This window comes from Anopheles merus, chromosome 3R (genome assembly GCF_017562075.2).
Source record: "Anopheles merus strain MAF chromosome 3R, AmerM5.1, whole genome shotgun sequence".
Lineage (NCBI taxonomy): Eukaryota > Metazoa > Arthropoda > Insecta > Diptera > Culicidae > Anopheles > Anopheles merus.
The window spans coordinates 45,828,710-45,853,973 of NC_054084.1; the positions used below are offsets into that span (position 1 = coordinate 45,828,710).

General features: G+C 46.8%; 2 protein-coding genes and 1 long non-coding RNA gene across 14 annotated transcripts in view; 2 read left to right on the forward strand and 1 right to left on the reverse strand.

Moving 5' to 3' along the window:
* The window catches only part of LOC121597982 (protein split ends-like), a 69,856-nt gene extending 51,982 nt beyond the window's left edge, over positions 1 to 17,874 (forward strand). For 9 of the 12 annotated variants that reach the window (XM_041924376.1, XM_041924379.1, XM_041924380.1 and 6 more), the window contains 8 exons: positions 15 to 13,010; positions 13,110 to 15,317; positions 15,399 to 15,529; positions 15,756 to 15,839; positions 16,067 to 16,146; positions 16,243 to 16,382; positions 16,447 to 17,333; positions 17,436 to 17,874. In XM_041924376.1, the coding sequence (XP_041780310.1) occupies positions 15 to 13,010; positions 13,110 to 15,317; positions 15,399 to 15,529; positions 15,756 to 15,839; positions 16,067 to 16,146; positions 16,243 to 16,382; positions 16,447 to 17,333; positions 17,436 to 17,723 (16,814 nt within the window). In that variant the 3' untranslated portion in view covers positions 17,724 to 17,874. The remainder of the gene's footprint in view (positions 1 to 14; positions 13,011 to 13,109; positions 15,318 to 15,398; positions 15,530 to 15,755; positions 15,840 to 16,066; positions 16,147 to 16,242; positions 16,383 to 16,446; positions 17,334 to 17,435) is intronic. The other 3 variants (XM_041924385.1, XM_041924386.1, XM_041924387.1) reach the window with 3 other exon arrangements.
* Positions 17,875 to 19,350: 1,476 nt separating this feature from the next.
* On the reverse strand, positions 19,351 to 22,521 carry LOC121597990. Its single transcript, XR_006005498.1, has 2 exons — positions 22,441 to 22,521; positions 19,351 to 20,496 (listed from the first exon to the last, which is right to left on the reverse strand). It is a non-coding gene; the product is annotated as an uncharacterized LOC121597990 (long non-coding RNA).
* Positions 21,856 to 23,032, forward strand: LOC121597987 (peptidyl-prolyl cis-trans isomerase, rhodopsin-specific isozyme). Its single transcript, XM_041924392.1, has 4 exons — positions 21,856 to 22,085; positions 22,160 to 22,370; positions 22,448 to 22,793; positions 22,888 to 23,032. Exons 1-4 carry the CDS (start codon positions 22,026 to 22,028, stop codon positions 23,030 to 23,032), a joined length of 762 nt encoding a protein of 253 aa, XP_041780326.1. The 5' UTR covers positions 21,856 to 22,025.
* Positions 23,033 to 25,264: the final 2,232 nt, after the last annotated feature.

Genomic DNA, 25,264 nt, shown 5'->3' on the forward strand with positions numbered 1-25,264 from the left:
ATTTTCATTCATAGGTGGCGATTGTAGTAACATGCGCTATCTGCAAAAAGAGCGTGTACATATATTAGAACAGCTAGAAGAATGCCCGTCCAGTGGCGATGAGCTGGTGAGCCCCAAGAAGCGTATGAAATACAATTCCGATGGACACCATCATCACCACCATCACCACCATCATCATCATGGTAGTGACTCGGATCGAGATCGCGATCACCGTGATCATCGCGATCTACGTGATCCGTCGCCCGGAACAACCGTTGCGGGAGGCAGTGTTGGAGGCAGCCTCGGTGGTACAGCCGTGGTCAATAGTAACAGCGGCACTGGTAGCAGTAGTAGCAGTTATTACAACAGTCACCACCATCATCATCATCACCATCATGCTAACAATAGTGATAGCCCCGGAATAGGAGGTGTTGTGGGTGGTATCAGCGGATCATCCTCCATCAGTGGCATTCAGTCATCTTCCGCACTGACACACCGAAAGTCGATGGAAGTGCGTCGGCTTTCCGAGTGCAATCTGCAAACATCGAAGCAATCGTCCTTATCGTCCTCCTCGGTAGCAGCTGGAGGAATTGGTGGTGGAGGAGGAGGAGGAGGAGGAGGTAGCCATAGTAGGAGACCGTCCACCGAAAGTACGTCACTACACCAGCGTCACGGTAGCAGTAGTAGCAGCAGCAGTATCAGCGCTTCCATTTCGCAACAAACACACCTGGAAAGTGGCAGTGGCAGCAATCACACGCTCTATCCGCATCATTCGAGTAAACGGCGAAAAATGATTGCAGATGGTGGCAGCGGAAGTGCTAGTGGGGCGCAATCAACGGGGAACGGTTCTGCGAGCAGCAGCAGCACTGCCGGAAACAGCAATAGTGGAGGTAGTAGCGTAACAGGATTGTCGGCAGGCGCGAGTAGTTTGTCGACGTCGAACGAGCACCACCATTCGTCACGGGGTCGTGGCCATCAGCTCCACTCCATACATTCTCATGAGGCTAGCGGAGGAGAGAGTGCGGACGGCTCTCGGCCAGGTACTCCACTGTGCGATGAGCGGCCGGAGAATCTGTTGCCTAGCGAGCCACGCCGTATACCGACGGGACGATCGCAAAATCAGGAACCGCTCGTTCTACCATTGCCCCGGTTTGCGGTGCATGTGTTTCAACAGAATCGACTCAATGCGCTACAGCAACAACTGCAAACAAGTTCGTCGGCGGGCGCGGCTGCTAGCGCAGGGATGTCGGGTTCGTCGTCTTCATCGTCATCTTCGTCGTCCTCATCTACATCCTCCGTTGATCGACAGCCGGCAGCAGTTGGCGCTGCTGGTTCCGTTACACCCACGATAGGATCGTCCTCCACCGGGACACTACCCAGCAGCAGCAACAACAGTGGTGCAGTGCCGCTGCACACATCCTCTTTTGCGTCCAATTCTAGTCTGCAAAGTAATAATAACGCACTATCGAGTCCACCGCCCGCCGGTATCGCGTTGTCCAAATTGCAAAAACCTTTGCAAGTTGGCGCTACACAGACATCGACAACAACATCAGGAAGCAACAGCTTTGGCATGGCGGGAGGCGGCAGTAGTACATTGCTATTGGAGACAACAAATGAAATGGTCCCGGCCAGCCCACCACCGCGCGCATCCTCCGTGAGCTCCACCTCAAGCGACTCGAGCGATCTTGGACTATCGCTTGACGAACGTATCAAGACGCTTGATGAGAAGTTCGAAAAATGGTCCGGCAGCACGCAGGCGGCATCCGTGGGGCGGCTAGCAGTAGGGAGCAATGTTGCCGTCAGTAACAGTATCCCTGTTGGCAGTGGTGTGAGTAATAGCGCAATCGTGGGAAGTGGCAGCAATTCCAGTGACCTTCATTTTCTGAATGAACGCCACCATTTTCCGCATTCGTCAAGCAATAAGAGCTATTCGAATCATCATTCCTCCTCTACTCATCACCACCATCATCAGCAGCAACCATCCTTTCACAATCATATTGTGGGAAGCGGCAGTTTGATAAACCATCACCACCACCAGCATCACCAACCGGCAGCACATCCTATGCAGTCGCCATTGTCAGCAGGATCCGCCTCTACCTCCTCCACCTCCCATGCGACCACGGGCTCGTCTTCGTACCGGCACAAGTTTCTTGATCTCGACGTACACGAACTTCCCCCATCGGACATCGTCAAGTCCGTCCTTTCGAAGAAATCGATCTTTGACGAAGATCTCAAACGGCTAGAAAATATTGATGACAAATACGAGCCTCGTGATTTTTCCAACTATTCGAAAAACAGTGCCACTTTGGCTTCGGCCGCCACGATTGCCACTGTACTAGGCAACAGCATAGCATCGGCTATTGGGGCCACACCGATAGTACCAGGAGTGGCGATAGGATCGTCTTCGCCCGTCGTAATCAACAGCGTAGCATCTTCAGCGAGCGCATCTCCGGTACATATGAGTTCGACAAAGACGGGAACAGCTGTAACGGTAGTTTCCCAGCAACAACAGCAACCTCCTGAAGCACCGGTTCAATCTGCAGCAAGTACAGCAACAACAGCTGCCGCTACAACTACTAATACTACTACTGCTACCACTACTACTGCTACTACTACGATGGCCGTTTCACAAACAACAGCAACAGCGCCGATCAACATCCAACGAGTCAGTGGCAGTGCTTCAGTATCGCCAATGAATAGCCCTCAACCATACAACAGTCCTAACCCGTCGGTAAAATCCTGCCTTCAATATCCTTTTCCGAGTCACCCTCCTGTCGCACAACAAAGCCCAACGTCGACTTCAGGAACGAGTGCTGTCACAACAACGACTACTACCATCAGTAGCGGCAGTAGTGGTACTGGTGCTGGCACTGGAATTACGACCATACCGTCATCCTCGGAGGCTGCACAGTCATTGACGACAGAGACGAAAACTGTAACATCATCTTCATCCTCGATGGGTAGCAAAGGTGGCAATACTACTGGCAATGGCACCAACAACAACAATAACAACAGCAGCGACCCAGCAACCGTAACATCATCGCCGTCCGTTAATAGTAATAATAGTAAAGGTAGCAGCATTCCAACTGCACCATCGACAATACAATCGACCATTGCTACTACCAACGATACAACAGTTGTCACAACAGCTGCGAATGCTGCCGCCGCCGCCACCTCACTATCGTCGATGTCGTCATCATCTTCGTTGTCGTCGTCAACCAGTAAACCAAAGACCAATGTTTTAAATAAAAGTATTAGTTTAACGGAAAAAACAAGTACAAACGCTAGCGGTAACAACAATAATAATTTAATACACAATAGTGATAATCTAAATAGCGGTAGCAGCAGTGGTGGCAGTAGCACTAGCACTGGTATTGGTACTAGTGTTAACCTTACGTCTTCGGTGGCTGCAGCGGTATCGTCATCGGCAGCGGCGAGTGGCACACACATACAGACACAGAAATCGTCCTCTTCTGTGTCGTCAGGATCGTCAACATTTTCTTTTTCTTCGTCATCGTCATCGTCAGCGGCAGAGTTGTCCAGTACTAATAACTATAATGTGGTTGTGAAGAGTAACACTAGCAGTAATAACGCTGGTGTGAACAACAGCGTGCCGGGGAGTACAAATGTTGGCACGGTTAAATCGAGCACGGCTGGAAATGGTGATGAAGTGCCGCATATGCATTCCAGTAGTAATAGCATGTCACAAAAGGAGGAGTCTTCTGGCGGTTGCAGCAAAACTAACCATAACATCGGAAACAGCAGCAGTGGCAGCAAGCATCACAAGGATCGCCGAAAACTGTCAACCGCATCGTCTACCTCGTCAGCATCCTCATCAAGTGTGGCATCGTCGCCGAACATTGCCACTGCCGGGTCTGGCAGTGGGTCGAATATAGTGGATGAGCCTGATGATGCGCCGATGACGCCAACAGTAACGGGTTCGTCAAAGCACTCGAGCAAATCGAGCAAGTCAAATCCGCACTCTCACCACCATCATCATGGTGAGCACGGACATCGGAATAGTGGTAGCCATCATAACCATCGCCATCACAGTGACAGTATCAGCAGTAATAGTAGTAGCAGCAGTGGCAACATAAGCACTAACGGGAAGAACTCTTACAAAGACCATGAGCGAAATCACGTCGCATCTTCGGCAGGTGGTAGTGATCACTCACTAGCTGCTGGAGGTGGGTCTGCTGCCTTGAACAGCAGCTATCGCGATGAGTTCGACCGACTAAAGCAGGAGGCTGCCTCCGTCGCTGCTGGTAGCGGTAATGTGGACCGTCATTTCTCTGGTGCATCGTTGAAGCGACGAGACAAAGAGCGTGAAGAACGCTCCAATAACGATGAGGAATCGCGAAAGGCGAAAGAAGATGGTGCAAGCTCTAACTTAGATCATCGAGAAAAGGATAGCGATCGATCCGGAATAGAGAAAGATCGGAAAGAGCATAACAAACGGAGTGAAGATTCAGCTAAAGAACACGATAAAGATCGTCGTAACACGAAAGGAAGTGGTGGGATTTCGAATGATTCTGAGCAATCAAAAGAATCTTCGAGTCAGAAACAACATCAACATCTGTATCATCAGGATGACTCTTCTCACCATCATCAGCCCCATCGAGAGCGGTCATCGGATAAGGATCGTCGGGATCGCGTTAATTCGGCCGGCAGTGGATCACCGGTAAGAAGCTCATCGAAGCGGCGTCTTAGTTCACAAGACAGCATAGAATCGTCGTTGGAAGAAGCGACATCTCTGAAAAAGATACGCTCCAGCGCACAAGAAGGCAGCACCAACGCCATCATGTCATCGAGTGGTGGGAATGGGTCGAAAAGTAGTGAAAGAAGGGACTCTAGCAAGGAAGCAAGCCGCAGGGAGGGCAGCAAATATCATCACCACAAGAGTAGCAACCGTTCGGATGGTAGTGCTAGTGGCAGCAGTCATAATCATCGTTCCGAGAAAGTTTCATCTAAATCTGGTGGTTCTAGCAGCAGCGTTACCGTCACTTCGTCAACTCAGAGCACTGTAAGTTCCGCGGAGAAGAGTTCTTCGGGCAAGCACGTAGACAATCACGTGATCGAAAAGCAACAGGCTTACTTCCTCGAAGAACGCCGTAAAGAGATCATGCTGTCGAGTGAAGATCATCTTCACAGCGGACCAGGAGGTGTGGATGGACCTATTAATAGCTCCGGTGCATCGAACATGGCTGGCAGTGGCGGTGTATCTCATCACCATAAGCGCAAGGAACGTTACCACGATAAGCACAAGTCGAAGAAAAATCGTGATCCTTCTCGTGACAAGGAAAACGCGCTCAGTACAAACTTTCCTGCAGACAGCTATGGTGAGAATCGGTCTACAAGTGACGAAGAAGAACAGAATCGTATTCGCTACAAAAAGGAACGCAAGGAGCTGCAGGAGTATGCGAAACAACGTCATCACAGTTCCAGCGGTGGGAGTGCTGGTATTGGGCTGCATGGAGTCGACTACAAGTTAGCTGTCAGCAAGCTAAACTGTGGAAGCAGCGGAATTGCTCGTGATGATCGCAAATCATCCCAGCCGGTCAGCAGGGCAGAATCTTCTGCCGAGGAAGGACGTGAAAAGAAAAAGTGTCGATCAAATAGCAGCCGCAAAGCGAACAGCTCCGATACAGATGATTCGGACGAGCCGAAGAAGCATTCGATTTTCGACATTCCCGACGATGGGCCGAATATATCGATGTATGACAAGGTGAAAGCGCGATCCTGCAAAAACATGCAAAAACAGGAGGAAGAGAAAAAAATCAAGGCCAAGTTTTCGCAGCTGAAACAGTGCAGAGCCAAGCGGGAGGGTAAGAACCGTTCCAAGAGCTGGGAAGAGGGCGACGATTCCGATTCTGATGCAATGCACTCGGATACGACGATCAACAGCAAGTACAATCACAAGGACCACAATAAGAGTGGCATGGTGACAACGACGGATGACGAAGATCATGCACCCACGACTCCGCGTTCTCGACGCAACTTCAAGGATTCGTCGTTGGCGTCCGACTCCGACGAAGGTCACCGCCATCCGCATCAGCACCGCACGGCGATGTTTAACCGCGATCGGCTGAACGATCTGTGTGACGATGAGAGTAGCGAAGGTGGAGGACATTTGATGCTCAGCAGTGCTGGTGGTGAGGGTCGTGATAAGCCAAATCGCGAGGCGCAGCAGCACCAGAAACAGCAGGACTATCACGAAAAGAAGCTTCGTCGCAGCTCGGGTGAAGATAAGAAGTCATCGCGAAAGAATTCCCGCTCGACTCGCATACAGTCCGACACGGAAACGGACGAAGATTCGATGATGCGTGAACGCTCAAAGCCGAAGGGATCTGGTATCTGTCGCTTAGAAAACAATACGATATCCGACGCAGAGTATAATCATATCAACGATAACATAGGCCGCATGTTTGGCAGCACAGACACTAATGAGCAGCAAAGCCGAATAGTGGACAGGCAAGAGGATGTGAAGATCAAACAGGAAGTCAAAAGTGAGGATGAGTGTGCATTGGACGGAGATAAAAAATCAGCCACCGTCCTACCGCTGTCCTCTTCTGCAAAACCTAATGATTCAGTGTCCACAGTCCCGGTCGGCGTGGAACATAAGCCATCGACCTTTGCCCTTATCGCCAGTGATATTTCTGATGATGATTTGGTCAAAACGGTGGTTAAGTCGGAATATACACAGCACGATTCGATTGCCGGCAGCAACACGTTGATGCCAACGGCGCCGGTGATAACATCGATTAAGCGTGAACCAACCGACAATCTGAGTTCGTACAAGTCGTCTCTCAGCAACATCAAAGAGCGCCAGCAGCAACATCTGTGCAATCTTTCCGGATCGGATGGTGCTGACCTACTACCAGAAAAGTCGTCCAAATCGGAAACGAGCCAAAATGAGTCCAAGAAGAAACATAAGAAAAAACAAAAGCGCAATAAAACTCTCGAAGGAAGTAGCACGTACGACCAGTTGGAGAAGGATGTACCTACTACACCGAGACCCGTTGAAGCTCACAGTGTCGATACTGAGCCGGATGAAAGTGCTGCTCTTGCTACAGTAACGCTGGCAGTTGGAGCTGATAATGCTAATAGCGGTAATGTAGCGCCGGGCACTCAGTCTTGTAGCAGTGTACAACAACCATCCAATGCTACTTCTGTCCCTTCGTCATTGAATGAAGAATCGAAAAAACAGTCATCCGAAGATCATCATTCGTTATCATACAACAAGAAAAAGCATAGCAGCGGAAAGAAGGACAAACGGCGTGATCGATCCAAAGAAGACCACGACAAATCCACATCGTCCACTTCGAGTCGTTCTAAAAAGTCGAAAAATCGTCATAAAGAAGGCAGTGCGGCTAGTGGTAGCGGCGTCCCGAACAGTGGAAGTGGTAATGGTTCCGGCAGCGCTAACAGCAAGTTCCTCGATATGGAACTCTTTGGGCCTATATCGGATGAAGAGTCGCAGCACTCCTCTGTGGAGACGGAAGCGTCCCACGGCAAGCAAGGTTCCGTGGAGCCGGACGAATCAAAAGAAGAGGACATGCAGCCTCAGCTTTCAGAGCAGAAGGAGAAAACTGGTGCAGCAAGTGGTGACAGAATGCCAACAGACTTTACCGGCGGCAATGAGGAAAATCAGCAAAACATTAGTAGCAAGCAAGAGATTGCTACCGCACCGGTATCGCTAAGCGCCGCATCCTACGATCCATTGAACGACAGGGAATCGCGTAAGCGCAGCAAGGAGAAGAAGCGGCGCGATCGCGAGAAACTGCGCGCTTCTATGGTGTTGCTGAAGGAAGATGAAAACAGCGTCGATCTGGACGAAGCTGGTAGAGCCCTTGAAGCCCAGTTGATGAGCGACAACGATCAAAAGGTGGAAGAAGTATCTCCTGCTTCTACCATTGCCAGTGCCTCACTCAGTGGCAAGCGGTCGTCGGTCGAGGTGCTGGACGTGTTTCGCTACACGGATGGAGACGATAGCATGGAAATGTCGTATGGAGAGAAGAAGGAAGCGCCATCGGCTTCTGCCACCGATCACAGCCGCAAAGAGAAGAAAAAGAAAAAGAAACGTGGGAAGGAAGAGAAACACAAACATCATCATAGTAGTGGTAGTTCATTGGGAACAACTGCTACTACTACTAGTAATGCTGCTGCTTCCAATGTTTCGTCGGTCAACAGTAATCCATCCAGCGGCACTGTTGTAATGCCATCTACGGATGCAAGCGGCAATGTCGCTCAGGATGCTTTCGGGGGCAATGCCAATAACAGCAAGTATGTAAACAGTCATCCGCAACCGCAACCACCAACGACAACACCTGTTACGCCGTCGATCAATAAGCTCTCTCTGGATATCATCTCTGCTCAGCAAGAAGATTTGAAGCATAACCTTAGCAAACCATCCCCAAGTTTGCCTTGCCTGCTTGACGAAAGTCCGCCGCCTTCCAACAAGCAGCAGCTAACAGCACAAATGAATACTTGCGAGCCCACCGGTAAAGAGGGCACAGAGGAAGGAGTACAATCGTCCATTCCGTTGCCAGGTCGTGCCGGGGAAAAGGAAGTGATAGCTTGTTCTACGCCAGCCTATAAAATAGAAGAGGCATCAAGTGTGCAAAAATCACAACAGGACTCAGCACTACGTGGCACCAAACAGAAGACGGCAGAGCAGTTGGAAAAGACTCAGCCATTTTCAACACCATCGTTTGGATACGGCCTGGAAGAACAGCTGCACGAGAAAGCTGTGATGTCGATATCGGGCGAGTTTACTGAGAAGTCTAGCAAACCTGATAAAGAACCAGCTATCGAAGGCAAGGAGGTCGAACTAAAGCACGCAGACAAGCAGAAAGCTGACGAAAAGCTGCTGCTTGTAGAAGAAAAATCTCGCGTTGTGATCTCGCAGGAAGAAACCGAAGATGCAGTAGCAGCACTGTTGGGCGAAAGCTTCGGCACATCCAATACGCCCGATTTCTCCGATATGTATAACGATCCGGTAGAGGAGGAGCAGCTTTCCTCGCAGTTGGCAGTCGAAGAGCCACCGCAGATACCGGAGGAAGACGATGAAGAGATGAAAAAGGCAATCATGAGCCTTAACGCAGAAGAGCTGGACATTAAGGAAGCAGATACACCGCAGTCAGAGCACGATCTTCAAATTGACACGGATACAGAGGATGCAAACCTAGAGGATGATCAACAGTCCAGTCTGCTGCGCTTCGACAATCCACCCAAAACACCCGATGTTGATCTGAGCCAGCTTGGCAAACCGTTGATTGAAGGGTCGCAGCTTACCAAAGCAGGCCAAAGCCCCACGGCGATTGCAACAGAAAACAGCAGCAACACTGATGGAAATGCAGCGAAAAAAGACGATTCAAGCAGTAAATTGGAAATGCCGGATACGCCTGGTAAGAATGTAGCTATGGCTAGTGATTCGCCGGCGCGAGTAACACCTGATGTGAATCCAGCACAACATCCAGCCAAACACAGTGTGCGCTCAGCTACGGTGTCGGTAACAGTGGTAGAATCGACCAAACAGAGCGAAGTTAGTTCCAAGACCTCTCCTGTTGTTGGCGTTTCGGTGAATGCGGTAAATCTACAGAATCCAAAAATCGGTACAACACATACGACCACTACGATCGCCAAGGACCGGGACCATCGCACAAAGGTACCCTCTGCTTCTAATGTAGCTGATGAGAAATCAAAGGCTGTAAGCAGCGATCATAGATCAGCGACAACGGTAGTTCCAACAATAACAACAATAACAACATCTACTACTACATCAAGCAAATCGCCAACAGCAACTGTAGGATCACCATCTACAGCAACGAGTCAGCCTGCAGCGAAGTCATCGCCATCCACTACCAACACATGCCAAAGCTCAAGATCAAGCAGTATTGGGCAGCCGTCTCAACAGCACCTTCCCCCAGTTAAAACCGGTGCTGATCAGCAAAAGCTTTCACCGGCAGCTGTCACACGTCACCAATATGTTGTGCAAACACCGCCTTCGATCTCTATACCAGAACAAAATGCAATCGTCTATCATCCGGTAGGAACAGCTGATACACCATCTCGAGGCATTGCTTCAGCAACAACAGCGGCATTGAATAGCAGTGGCAGTGCTGGTGGTGTACAATCGCCAAAACTTCACATCGCGCCACACTCTCCATTCTCACGAACGTCCTCGCCTACCACACTAAGACCAGCCGTGAATACCGCTAGTAGGCAGTCTCCGCAACTAAGTCCCATCATTCAGACCGGTGGCAGCCCTCAAGCGATGATCATTCACCATGGTGGTCATATTGTGGTACATGCTCCCAATGCCTCCCAATCCACGGGATCGCCAGGCGGAGGGCAAGGAGGCTTCCTACCTCAAAAACCCGTATCACCGGTGACAGCGCCAGGGGCTGGACACCAGCAGTACCAACCACAACAGCTGACTCATCATCACACGTCCCCGGTATCACGAATGTCTGCGGTTGGATCACAGTTGAAACCAGTGTCGCTCAGTGCATCATCGACAAAACCTATCGAACAACATCCGATCAAAACACAGTTCAACAGTGGAGGAAGCCCAGTAGCCGTGACAAGAATCATAGCTGCCAGTGCCGCACCAGGATCTCCATCAGCAATGAGCAGTGCCGGGTTGGAATCTACACATAATAAATCAAACATTGTAGTGAATGCAACCAGCACTAGTACCGCCAACACAAGTACATATGTAACCACCAAGCCAACCGAGTCGTCGTCGCCCAAAACAACACCACCAACCGTTGTCGTAGCGCCATCGGATTCGGGAGCGACACCGATGAAGGCAGCTACAATTGTGGCGAATCAGCCTATCTCTATAACATCAGTGACGCATGCTCAGCTGTCGAAACCACAACAATTACCAATGATTGTCACAGCGGCTAAAGTGCCACAGCCTGCAACTACGACGATTGCTTCGTATCAAACCTCGTTTGGAGAACAAAGCTCTTCCAATGTAATAGTTTCCAAGGCGAGACAGTCGGACGCTAAAACAGCAGGACCGTTGTTCGGTGTTGGAAATAATGCAATATCCACAATTACATCCAATCCAAATCATCAATCCGCACCTACAGTCACCCCAGCTGGTCTAGCCACATCGGAAAGCATTTCCAAAAAGTTGGCAACTCCTCTCGATTCAACCGCTGTGTCTGCAAGTAAGAGCATGGCAAGCTACAAATTTGACACTGAAAAGGGTAGAGGTTTGGAAGAGAAGAGATCCAGCGAAAACTTCTCGAAACAGTCCCCAACAGTGGATGAATTGAAACCAACGCCAGCGTCACATGCCAGTGTGAATGTAGACGACCAGGAAACAGATTCGAAGGAGGACAGTGATTGTTGGTCTGCAAAGGAGATCAACATAGATTCGGTGATTAAAAAAGTCGATGCATTATGCTCGGAAGACGATTCCTCGTCATCGCAAACAATTGCTAGCAGTGCTAGTGCTATCGATAAAGCAGCTTCTACTATTGAGATGGTGGCCAAGGGTTGCACTCAGGAAAGCATAAAATCAAAAGCAGCGCTGAAGGAAGAGCTAAGAGACCGTGGTGCTGATGGAGCGGTTAGAGCAGACACAAGCAAGGTGGTATCCGAGAGAGTATCGGCGATGTCGGCGGTAACAGCTGATGAGTTGCATACCACCACCACCACTACCACTGCCAGTTCTACCGCAGCTCCGATTATCGATGAGGAAGAAGCAGATGATACTGCGAGCACCGAGCCGGTCGAAAAGGAACACAACGTCGCTCGCGGAGGCAAGCGTGGAGGTCGTCGTGGAGGCCGTAAAACATCGGAAAGTAGCCATACAACGCTGGCTGCAGGAGACAAAGCGAATGCAGACCAACCATCGCTTGAAGCGGGCATTCAAACACGAACCAGGGGTGGAAAAGCTGCTGGAGCTAAACGTGGCCGTGGTGGTCGTGGTGGTGCGCGTGGAGGTGGAGTAGCTGCATTGGTAAACACGCCAAACTCAGCAACTGCAGCGACACCATTGGCATCATCAGTCCCGCCACCTGTCCCTGGAATGCCCAGATCAGTTGGTGGTTCAAAGGTGGGAATGCATATGGGCGGTGGTTCCTCCGATATCTACGAGTTCCACGATGACTCTGGAGAAGAAGTGTCCAATTCGGATAAAGCGTCATCCGGTGCTGATGGTGCGCGCCCACGGCTAATCCTGACAATCAAGAATCAAGCCGCAGTTACGACGGCGACTCCTACTGCTGTTACTAGCAGTGCTCCAGCAACAGTAATAGCTACAACGAGCGTGGCAACTACTAGCCCCGTCAACACTACAGCGTCTCCATCAGGAGCGACAATAGTCAATGCCAGTGTGACAAGCCTCGAAACATCAATAACAACAACTACCACCACTACCACCTTGGTCCACCAACACCAGTCGACTATGCACACAAATGTGTTGATGACGCAGTCACACCAGCAGCAGCCGCAACTGCCAGTACAGCAGCAGCAGCAGCAGCAACAATCGCAGCCTACACAACCGCAGCAAGTTTCCGATGAAGCATATGCTATGCCGATTCCAATGGACGTCGGTAAGGAGGAACATGTGTTGACAACAAATACGACCGGCATGCTTTCGGCAGCGGCTGTTGCTGCAGCAGCCAACACCAGGAAATCTCGGCGACTTCTGGAGAAAGATGGACGAAGCACTATCGATGACATTATTGAAGATGTGATTCGAAACGGTCCCTCGCCAAAAGTAGCCGGCGGTGGTGTGATGCAACAGCAATTGCAGCAACCACCACCAGGTGCTGGTATGGCTCCGAATGCACAGCAGCAGTCACCAGTGGCTCCGCTTGGTCAGCAACAGCAGCAACAATCGGCTATTGCAACAGTCAACCAAGGCTTGATACAGACACAGCCGCAGGTGGTTATGCCTCAACAACAGATCATTGCATCAGCAGGAGCTGTTGGTGAACAACAACAGCAGCAGCAAGGTGTTCACACGACACGTCGCACCACTCGACAGAATACAACAGCTCTGACCGGTAAGTGTCCAATCAATTCATTATATGATTTCAAATATTCCGATAAAAATGCTCAAATGTGTAAATGTTCTTCTGTTTTTTGTTTTGTTTTACTTTCAGCAACTTCTGGAGTAGGAGATATGCGCAAATCACCTCGTAGCACTCGTAAAGGTAAAGATCGCAAGATATCGGAAACATCTACGGATAGCAGTGACGAAAAACCTCAGCAAACGGTACCACCATCCGTAGCCGGTAACGCAATTACCATGAAAGTGCAGGGTGAGCCAAAAGCATTGGACGATCAGCAGGTGGCCGGTACACTGTCAGCCACAACTCCAGTAACACCCAGCATACAAGTGGCTCGTCCTAATGAGACAGCATCTGTGGCCGATAAGTCTAAGTCGGAGAAATCGAAGCCGACGGACGAAGCGAAGGCTCCTGCCGAGATAGGAAACCAGGCGCAGCCGAATTCACTGACTCTGATAGATCCCGTCACGGGAGAGATGGCAGTTGTGCGTCACAGCAAGGAAGGTCAGTACGTACCGATGCCGAATGCTCCGCAGCCACTGAAGAAGGTGATAGCAGCAGCTGCCGTGCAGAGTGCGGCTGCTGCTGCCGAACAGCTGAAATCAGCAGGCCCCGTATCGAATGCTGCTTCTCCTTCACCACCGGAAACGCTAAGCAATAGTGGATCGCCCATCGCGCTCAGTCGAACATCAACACCTGGGTCCGTTTCATTAGTCACGTCATCTACAGGCATGTTGTTAACAACCAACAAGACAACCACAACTGTGTCATCGAATCAACAACAGCAACAGCCAACAACGGCTTCTAAACCACATACGTTAAAATCACACGTGCTTGGTTCACAACAAGTGCTGCAGCAACATCAACAGGTTGTAACGAAACCAGGCCATCAACAACCGCCACCATCTGGAGGGTTAGCGACCCAGCACCAAATGGGTTCATCATTTGTACCGTCCGGTCAAATGATTGGAGGAAAAACGATGCATCCAACGACGACATCATCCTCATTGAAACTAACAACCCAACCCATAACTACATCAGCATTAGGTCAGCAGCAACAGATCATAATACATAATGCCATCGCAGGACAACCACAGTCTCATGCGATGGCCAAGCAAACCAACATCATCAGCGGAAAACCAACACCTACAGGCGCTACGCTGCAACAACAAGGCCCTGGAGCTGTTGGTAATAGCATACAGTTGCATCAACACACTGGCACTGGCAATCTGTTAATCAACATACCATCTAATATGCATCCGGCTACAGCTGTACAAATGTCGCCTCGTTTGCAACAGCAACAACAACAGCAACAGCAACAACAACATCAACAGCAGCAGCAACAACAGCAACAACAGCAACAGCACCAACAACATCAACAACAGCAAGTAGTGATTGCTAATGCCAAGCAGCTGCAAGGACAATCGTCTCAAAATCCGACACAACACAAACCTATGCAGCATGTAGTGCAAGCTGCCGGTGGACCAGGTCCGACAGTACCACAGCAAATAATAATTCATCGTGGAAAGGCTGGCACGGCCACGGAATCTACCGCATCTTTGCACCAGCAGCAAATACCTGTAGGTTATACCACTGTCCTACAAAGCGGTAGTAAAATTATCCAACCACCTGGTGCGGCCGGTCCTGGCCAACAAGGACCAAACGTGGGCAGTGCTGGTCCTATTGTATCACAAGTGCAACAGCACATACTCAGTAAACATCCAACGACGGGTCAAACAATACAAATAGCGGCTGGTAGTGCTCCCGGACTACCGGTACATTACCAAGCAGTGCAGCAGCCGGGCCAGCCGACGATCGTACATAAGGGAGCAATCACGACCGTGCAGCATAAGATTGTGCAACAAACTAGTTCCGGCATCCAACAGCAACAACCACCACCACAACATCAATTGCAGCATCACAAACCAGGTGAAGGATCCGCGGTTGGTTTGCATACAATCGCAGGCAAAGGTCCCATCATCCATCAGGTGCCCACGGCGGGAGGCAAGATCGTGCAAATTCAATCAGCTACCGGATTGCCACCGCAGCAGCAGCAGCAGCAAACGGTTAACCCATCAGGTCCAGTGGGTACATTGCAGCCAGTGGGTCTAACGAAGTTGTCGAACCATCATGTGTCGACGCCGTCACCGCCAGCTCAGCAGTTGCAGCCACAGACACAGCAGCCACCTTCAAAAGGGTTGTCTCCGCTGCTACATCAGGCTCCTCAGATAATGACGGGCGCAGTTGCAAGTCCACCATTGAAGCAATCGCACCTTCAAGGCCAACAACCAATTGTCACTGGTATGTGTTGTTCTGGTTATGGTGAATCAAATCACGATGGAATCATTTCACTAATGGAACGTATACCTTCTTTCATTGCAGGAGCCAGCAGTACACGTGTGGCGTTGCCTACTATGAGTCCACAGGGACAGTCAGCCCATCCGCAACTGCAGCAAGCAACTATACAACGGCACATAACTATTCCTGGCACGATCTACGATCCTGCAAACTTGGTAAGTGTTCTAGTACATCACACTACACGTGTTGTACGGGAAGCGAAAAATGGGCTTTCTGTATGTAATTTTTTTTATCTCCAAAACGCACGATCGCGATCACTCAATCAATAACGTAATTTCTATATTTCACCCTTGTGGACGCTGCTACAAATTTGTTTGTCAATGTCTTTTCTTTGACAATCGTAATTGTTCATCCTGTGCGTGTACCATACTTGGTATACAGCGTGGTGATTTGAGTGGCTTCATCAACCGAGGACAGAGTCCTCCGCCTGCTCATCAACAAACATCTCCAATAACGCCGGTTCACGTACGATACAATCGTTCCGAAAATTGTTTAAAATTAAATTTCAATAGAAGGTTCATTTGTCTCTGTTGATCAGTTTTGTTGATCTTTTATTATTCAATCATATAATTTACTCATTATACGATGTGTTTTTTTTTTTCATTCTTTTCTTTTCATATGTGTGCTTAATTTGATCTGCTGCTTCGGGTATTGATACTAATTCATTCTTCTGCTTGTGCAAAACTCAACAGGGACCGGATGGCGGATTCCGTGGTGGTATGCCGAGGGACTACGTGAAGTACGTGTACCGTAGCAACATTCCTATTCCAAGGTATGCCTTGAACCAAAGACAGGGGAATGAACTCAGCATGTGGCGCTGGAGCAACAACGATGGTGGTACTATCGATCTTTCTGTTTTATCTCTCAGCAGGTCACCCATGCGAGAAATGCCCGAGATGGAAGAAACGGTTGCTGCTAGTCCACCGTTGGAACTTCGCCGACCTGCAAGCGGACCTCGCACAACCGCCGTTCCGCTTAGTCTGCAAAGTCCTGGCGATCGTGTGACGGGTAAGTGGAAGGTTTCACAGCACACATCGTGGCAGAATTATAATGATTCGAAATACACTTTCAGATTCACCACAAGGCGCTCAGATATACATGGGTAGTGCACGGATACCGCACCCCTACCCAGAGACACTGAACGCGCGCTACTACGAACCAACCATTGGTGGCCCGAACGGAGCAAGTGCAGGACCGAGAGCACTGAGCACGGAACCACCGCCAGCTCACCGTCCTCACAATCTATCCACGTCGGCTTACAGTGGGGCACCGTTCTCAGTCACGCCAAGTCCAACACCGCCGCCATCAGCCTCTCCCGCAACCATGCTGCACATTCAGCGGGAAAGAGATCAGCAGCAGCAGCAGCAGCAAGTGGCAGCCGCCGCTGCGGCTCTAGTGCAATCCGCTTCCGGCCAACGTTTGGTTGGAGAACGCGTAACGTCTGTTCCACCGGGTAGCGGATATTACTACCGCAGCGAGGTCGAACATGAGTTGTCCGATCAGCTACATCCTGTTGCGCTTGGCCATGGATCGTCATCGGTTGCTGCATCCGCTCCACTCCCAGCGCACACCGGAGGAATGATACCGTCCATGGGTACACCACAAACCGTTGCCATAGGAAGTCGTAACATACAAGTGGCAACACCTCCGATCACTCCTATGGGTGGCGGAAGTGTCAGCGGCGGTAGTGCACCAGTGGTGTCGGTTGTTCCAACGCCACCGCCTGTGCAAAAGGATTCGCTTGATGCGCTGCTCCAGCGATACCCGGTGATGTGGCAAGGACTGCTGGCACTCAAAAATGATCACGCAGCAGTACAGATGCACTTCGTATATGGCAATCCAAACGTAGCAGGTAGCTCGTTGCCAAGCAACAGCGACGGGTCGACGCCTCCGTTACGCATTGCTCAGAGAATGCGGCTGGAACCGGCGCAGATAGATGGAGTAGCTAGAAAGATGCAGGTATGCACTATTTTATAATTTTTAAGAATATACTTTTTATGACTGCGATTGAGAGAAAAAAAAACGTTTAACAAATCCTTTTTTGTAAATATTGTTTTACAGATGGTCAACGAACACTGTATGCTGTTAGCATTGCCGTGTGGCCGTGATCGGATGGACGTATTGCAGCAGCAGAACAATCTGCAAACTGGCTTCATCACCTACCTGCAGCAGAAACAGGCAGCTGGTATCGTCAACATAGCGGCACCAGGAAGTGCGCAGGCGGCATACGTGGTGCATATATTCCCATCTTGCGAGTTTGCCAACGAAAATCTGGCTCGTATCGCACCGGACCTAATGCACCGTGTGGCAAACATCCAGTACCTGCTAATCGTGATTGCAACTGTGTAAAAACAAGCTGAGCATGATGTTACATAAAAAAACTACAAAACTATAAAAAACACAAACACACAAGCAAATAGTATAATCCTAAAACACTGAAAATGATAGGGGCATGTAAGACGAAAAGTTGAATTGTTGTCACATAGCAAGATAACCAAATGTAAAAAAGAAACAAAACAAAAAAACACAATAGGTTTGTGAGAACAACATGAAATGAAATATTTACAAAACATCACGTGTACCCCCATCTCCCGTTGGTACAAAGAATACATTTAAACTGGTTTTAATGAAGGATTTGTAGGCCGTGTTGAAAGGAAAATTGACGTAGATTAAACAAACTGCAAAAAACAGTCCAAAGGATAAACCCCTCGGTGCGAAATGTGTGATGATTTATCCATAATATCTCTTAAGTATTACTTCCGATAGTAACCATCTCCCACCATACGGCCTAGAGCGCCAAATTTGTGAAAACTATCGTTGTAAATGCAACCACCCACACGACACCACTATGGAAAAGTAAACAAAAATTCAATGTTCAGCAAAGCGAATCTTTTTTACGCAAAGTAACAAATCAACCCTCTCTCACAACGCGCATTGTTCACGTTCAGCTTTGGTCCATTGCCGCTGCTCAAAAGAGCAATGCATGGGGGAGGGGCTATGCATTTTGTAAAATTGTATCATACAAGCATAGCAAAAGCAGCAGCACGATGGAGATAATCCGATCATGGTCCCATTTTGCTGCATAATCATTCGAGCAAAACAGCACATAATACAACACTTACAACGAGTAAACTTTTTCTATTGGAGCGCAGTCGCATAGAATGCGAATGTAGAACGATTGGCTGTTTCATGCAAATTTTGGTTTTAAAGGGTGCGATAGAAAGATAGAAAGAGTGTCAGCATACATGTTTCAAATCCAATGTCAGCGATAGTTATCTGTTTGCGTTATGGTTAGTGCTGCCAGCCGTATTGAAGATACTGAAGAAGCACTGAGAAAAGGCAATCCATTACTGCATTGCATTGCATAATACGGTGAAATAGGTATTTGTTGTTTCCACCATCCTGCAACATGTGCAAGACATGCGTCTATCATTTTTTAAACTACACACACACTAGTAATTGGAAGCGAGTGATTACTAGTTTTGATTCACTATAACATGAATAATGTACTTGACGAATATGGAAAAAAAGTCGACGAAACACAGAAGAGGACAACCCCAATTTTCCAATGCAAATAGCATTCGAGGAGACATGAAAATGATGATGACGACGATGATGATGATGAAGAAGAAGAGGAAGAAGAGAAAAGAAGATGTTAATTAATTTAAGACAAAAGAAAATACGCTCACACACAACATACACACATACACCTAGTTGAGGTTGAAATCCGAAGACGTAAGCGTAGTGTAGTATTTAAGACAAAACAAATAAACTTTAATGCGCATTGTATAAAGTAAAGTAGGGCAAAAGGTAAAACGTAAAAAGAAAACAAATGCATTGGTAAATAATCTAGTGTCTACGGTTCGGATATAATGATGTTGTGTATCGTTAGAATGGTGGGAGAGATGCAGATGGAAAAGAGAGGAGGAATGTTGTATAGTATAGGACAGAGCGGGATAGGAAAAAGGTATGTGTGTAGTTAGTGTGTTCATCTCTGTTTTACTGCATCTTTCACACGATCGTGAGTGTTCACACAAAATGTGTGTATGGGTTTAAGATAGCTGTGTTGTATAAACTTGAACACAATAGAAACGCGCGGTACGATCAGATGCAGTTAACAAAAACAAACAAAAAAAACAAAACAAAACAAAACACAAAAAACAAAGACACACAGAACAGAAACACACACACACACAACCAAGAAAAAGAAACACGTTCAGAGCAACATAATAACATAATATATACATTGCAAATGATTCGTGGTTAGGTATAGGGATGCATTACTAGCGCATACGTGTTAGTATGTGCTTATCGTTGCAAAAGATATGAGATGCTCTAATGTGAGGTGTTGTGAGTTGCTGTGCATGAAAAAGAATGTAAAAACAAACAAACAAACAAGCAAACATACATACACTAACTAACTAATGCACGTAACGGGCATCGACAGGGGAAGACCGATTTGATCGTAGCGTTAATAATATTCAGATAATATGTAATATTTAGAAGACTAAAGCTTGTAGAAAGAGAGTTACACGATTCAGTGGAGAGCAACTGAACCGTTCGGTGTGGCCTGTTGGTAACAACCATTGCTGCTCACACCACACCGCAACAAGGTGTCTCGCTGTTGTGTAGTGTGATTGTTTTACTCTGTCACGCAAGATCACTATGTATCCTTTTGTACTCTCGTTATAATTATTTTTCCCTAATTTTTTGTTTTGCGATACGTGTAAGTACATTCGTATGATAATGAAAAAGAACCCCACTCGTTGTACATATAAACTCTATTCGAAAACGAGATAAATAAAATTCGAACCCACAAAAATAAAACCTGAAATGGAATAATAATGTCGCGACTGTGAATGAAGGGACGGTGGCACACATTCACTATGTGTTGTAATCAAACATGAGGGGGTGGAGGGGTTGTTGAAAACTGAAAGAAAAGCAGAAACTTTACCTTTAGCTGGTGGCGAAACGCATCGAGCGTTTCTCTTTCCCTCTGCTGGGCAATCATTTTGTTTGGTCTTAAGAACATGATTACTAACCTGCTGAATGATGGGAATCCTCTGGCGCAGCACACAGTAGATCCATCACTCATAATGTCGGTATCAAAATGAACAATACGCTAAAATAAAGAAAAACATAAAAGAAGACATGTGTAAAACGATAATCATCAAAAGATAATTAAACATAAACTTTAGAGTTAAAAATACGATCAACCGCCGACAATGGAGAAAGCAAAGCAAACAACCAAGTACGTTTGGCACTTGCAATATTTCAGTAACATTTTTAAAAGAGGACATTCCTAATTAGGGTACTGTGGATATATGCCCAACACGACAGACACGTCTTTGCGGTATTTTATGCATTGCATGTTATTTTGGTGTAAATTTATTTCTCTTTCAACTATTGATTCCCTCCGTTGTTGCCAGCTGGGTTTATATGGGTCCGAAATTAGGGTGCTTTAGATAGTGAAATTACAAAAACAAACGTTACAAAAGTTCGCATGTGTGTGTGTGTGTGCGTGTGTATGTGTGCCACAGCGCTTTCGTGGTATTTTGTTGCATTGGTTGGCAACGTTGGTTTCTTGGAAAATGGATGTCGCTAGATAAACGGTAAAGTGGGAAGCAAACGAAATAAACATAACGCAAAAGTAACTCCATAAAACAACAAGCAAATATAACAAAAGAAGAATACACAATTACAACTGATTTTTTATGTTCTTCTACAAAACGACATGAAAATAATGAACAAGTAAACAAAACAATAGCGGCCCAGTAAAATCAGAAAACGTCGATGGAAAGAGAAGGTAGGAATCAATGAAAGCTGTTATTATTACTTAACTTATTGTGATCATCATGAATTCAAAGGAAGAATGTACCTTTTTCTGTACATATGTACAAAATGTATATAAAAGGCTTGTATTAAGTGCACGAGAGTGAAGAAAAAAACGTTGTAAAACGTTATGGTTCCGTATTCAGGAAGGCAACACGAACTCAAAGAAAGAGAATTGCTGTAAAACAAAAACTCTACTCGGTTAAGAATTAATTATATAGATTACAACATAATTGAGGAAAATAAAAATAATACATTTAAATGATTCTTGGTTTTTGTAGTGTGGAGAGGCAAGTATCTAAAACAACGATGAAACGAGTTGCAGTTTAGGAGCTACGAAGGTTATAAGAATGTAAAATAATCTGTCAATCGGATTTAATGTGATCCTGTATATTGGTGTACATGCAAGGACCATCGAACAAGAACCCAAGGCGACCCAATCAAATGGCCACGCGCTGCTGATATAACTTGTGATCATGATAGCCGCACGCAATGGTGATGTAATTCGTTGTTTGTGTTGCGTTTTGGGGAAGTTTTTGTCTTTTGGATGGGCGTGTGCGTGCATCATCGGCACACGCTTGGCTTGGTTGTACTACGTTTTACGGTATGCTTTGAAAAGTGCAGCAAACATCTAATAAAATCAATATCGACTAGAACACTTGTACGGTATCTTTCCGACCAAGTTGAGCCAAAAGCGAACGTCCCGAAGGATGGCGTTTGTTTAAGCGGCTCCTATTTATGTGCCAGACGCTTGTGTGATACGACGTGCTAGGAAAGTTACTTGCAATAAGAAGACAACACCGGTGAATTGAGGACAAAATGCGGCATTGCATTGGTTGTTGGATATTGCTTGCAATATATGCATCCATTACAGGAGATGTAAGTCGGAAGTGGCGAGAAAAGTTGATTCCGAGACGGTTTGAGTAGATTCAACGTTGATATATTTTTCGTAGATCGAAGCAGCCACGTTTACCGTTACATCGCAGGTGTACATGGACGTATCGATTGATGGCGAGAAAATAGGGCGCATAACGATCGGAATGTTTGGTGAGGAAGCCCCAAAAACGGTGGCCAACTTTCGTCAACTTTGTACAAAGGATGTGGACGGATTCAGCTACAAAGGTAGTCGGTTCCATCGCGTTATCCAGAAGTTTATGATACAAGGTGAGTTGATGATGATGCGGTGTGTAGCTAAAAGCAAAACCAATCCACACTATAGTAATGAATATCATACCTTCCAGGTGGTGATGTTGTGTCCGGTGATGGCCATGGTGCGATCAGCATGTACGGGAAGTATTTCGACGACGAAAATCTTAAGATCAACCACACGTGCTCAGGCTTCATAGCGATGGCGAACCGTGGCCCAAACACGAATGGGTGCCAGTTTTATATTACCACCCTGCCGGCACCGTGGCTGGACGGTAAGCATACCATCTTCGGGAAAGTTCTTGATGGACAGGCTGTGGTCCACAAGGTGGAACAGGTGCGAACGGATACGGACGATTATCCAGTGAAACCGGTCATCATTGAGGATTGTGGAGATCTTCCCATCCTTGGGCCGTTTACCGTTTCGGACGACCCATACGAGTAAGATGAAGACTACTTGCTTTTATTATGATGGTCTCGCTTATCAAAACGCTTTTATTATTTTTCCGGTTGGTTTGGTTTCGTTTCACAACAGTTTGTGGGCCTGGATAAAGGCAGCGTACCTTCCACTCGGAATGTCTTTTTCCATTCTAGCTTTCTTCCAGTACATCATCCGCAAGCTGGACGGATTCACGAGCCGCGAAGCTGCACGCAACGAGCAACTAGCCAAAACTGAGTAATTCAGCAGCAAAAAAATCCTTTTTATGTGCCGAGCTGGTTTCTTTTTTAATAAAAGTAAAGACAATTGTAACAATCAAGTAGACGTTGTCTGAGTTTCTGTTGATGGCGGTGTGATGCAATTTCTCTGTCTATTTTTACCTTTGTTTTTATGTTTTAGCTCTTTTATTTGCGGGTTTTAAAGCAAAAAAAAAGGTGAACAACTATTTAATAAATAATGGATGATAAAATAATTAAACTGTAAAATCAATTTCAATTTGAAAAACTACACACCTCCGAATAAAGCACGGCTCTGGCACCAATCGAACAAGACAAACAAACACGACTTTGTTCGAAAGGTGCTCTGTCACCTGTTCGAAGTCTTACCGCAGGACTCCACACAGCATAACACGGAGCGCGACATAACAACTGACAGCTGCCAAACGCTTCAGAAAACGCTTTATTGCCGGTACCATGTTTGAATATCCTTAGTAGGCCGCTCATTTCTCGTTGAAATGCTACTAACCTACTGCGATGACCGACAGTTAATGAAACGCTTTACCTCCTTTCCCTAGCGTTTTGTGACCGTACGGCCAGACAGGGTGAAATATACAGCGAAATGAACTATGCTGACAGTTGAAATATCTGACATATACAGCTAAAGGGTTATGGGAGATACAACATCCGCTTTTAAAATTCACTTAAAAAGAATATCTTTTTAAACAGAACATTCCCTAATTGGAATAAATGATGAAGTATTGACTGAAAATTATCGCAATGCTTGATCGTGAAGACATTTAATGGATTTAGTTGCAAGTTTGTACACGTTATTTGTTTACATTGCACACGAGCTGGTTGCTGTGATGCGTTATCTGACAGATATTTCACCTGTCAAATAGTTCATTTCGCTGTTTATTTCACCTCGTCTGGCCTTGCGGTGAAGCGTTTGGCAGCTGTCAGTTGTTATGTTGCGCTCCGTGTTATGCTGTGCGGAGTCCTGCGGTGAGGTCTTGGCCTGCCTCAGGAGTGTCCGAAACCGTTCACGGTCTCGCGCCTTCGTCTGCCAGTCCGTTATCCCGGCCTTAACCGTAGAGTTGGCAACCAGATTTACACACGTAAGTTGGCAACCGGCATACCCGGGTATTCCACACGTTTTTATGCAAAAAATTAACGATTTTCATAGGTAAACAATGCTTTCTATATTTTAATGCTGTAAGCAAGTAATGCCGACCATATATTCTCTTCTACTTTATTTATTCATTAATTTTTTGAATTTTATTATAAAAATAACGTTCAAATTGAAATTTGGAATCGCTTGAATTTGACTCGAAAATAAGCACAATACGAAAAGAGGAAGAAGAGAAACGTCATTCTCCATACAAAATGTATGGAATACCCGGGTATGCTGGTTGCCAACTTACGTGGTAAAGTTAAAAAAAATCAAAATAAAATACTTACAGGCTGTTTAAAATTACAACTTTTGCACCAAAAAAATCATAACTTAAAAGTTGGGAGGCTACGAAAAATTTCAGGTGAATAAAAGCAATGAATCAAAAGTTATTGCAGTTCGAAGTTGAAAAAAATACCCGGGTATCCGGTTGCCAACTTAAAGGTTAAAGGCGGTCGCCTCGGATGCATAACCACCGACAAACCGACGTGACACTTCGAACAAAATGAGCTTCAAAAGTTGTCTCCTTATTTCAAATGAAAATACGTTAAACACTAGCGCCATCTCTATAATGATTCGCTTACTACACTGACACAGAGAAGAAAATGCTAAATCCCCTTTTTGTTTTTCTTCGCAAATTCCAATGCGTATTGTTTTATGTACTTCTCACATCTTTTGCATTGATTTGGAAACTTATAAAATGATTTTCCTGGGTGTTTTGTCCAATAATTCTCACAAAATCTTGCCTCACACTTCCTTCGCCATTTGTATTTAGAAAAGTTGTTTACATCGAAGCAGCAATGAACAGAGTTTACTTTGACAGAAGTGTTCGCCTCACTGGTAAATGACAGTACTTTCGTGTGGGACACTTTTGTAACCCCAGTGTCACGTCGGTTTGTCGGTGGCATAACTTCAATGCGAAACCATACAACAGTAGAGAGGGAATGAGAATGCTCTCCTCCAATCGAGGAAGCTCCACTGGTTGGGTATCCCACCAACAGATGGTGCCACCAGCTTTTTGCTTTTTTAGAATGCATGAGTCGTTTGCCATCTGCTAAACGAAGTCTTTTTATATTCCGTTTAGGTC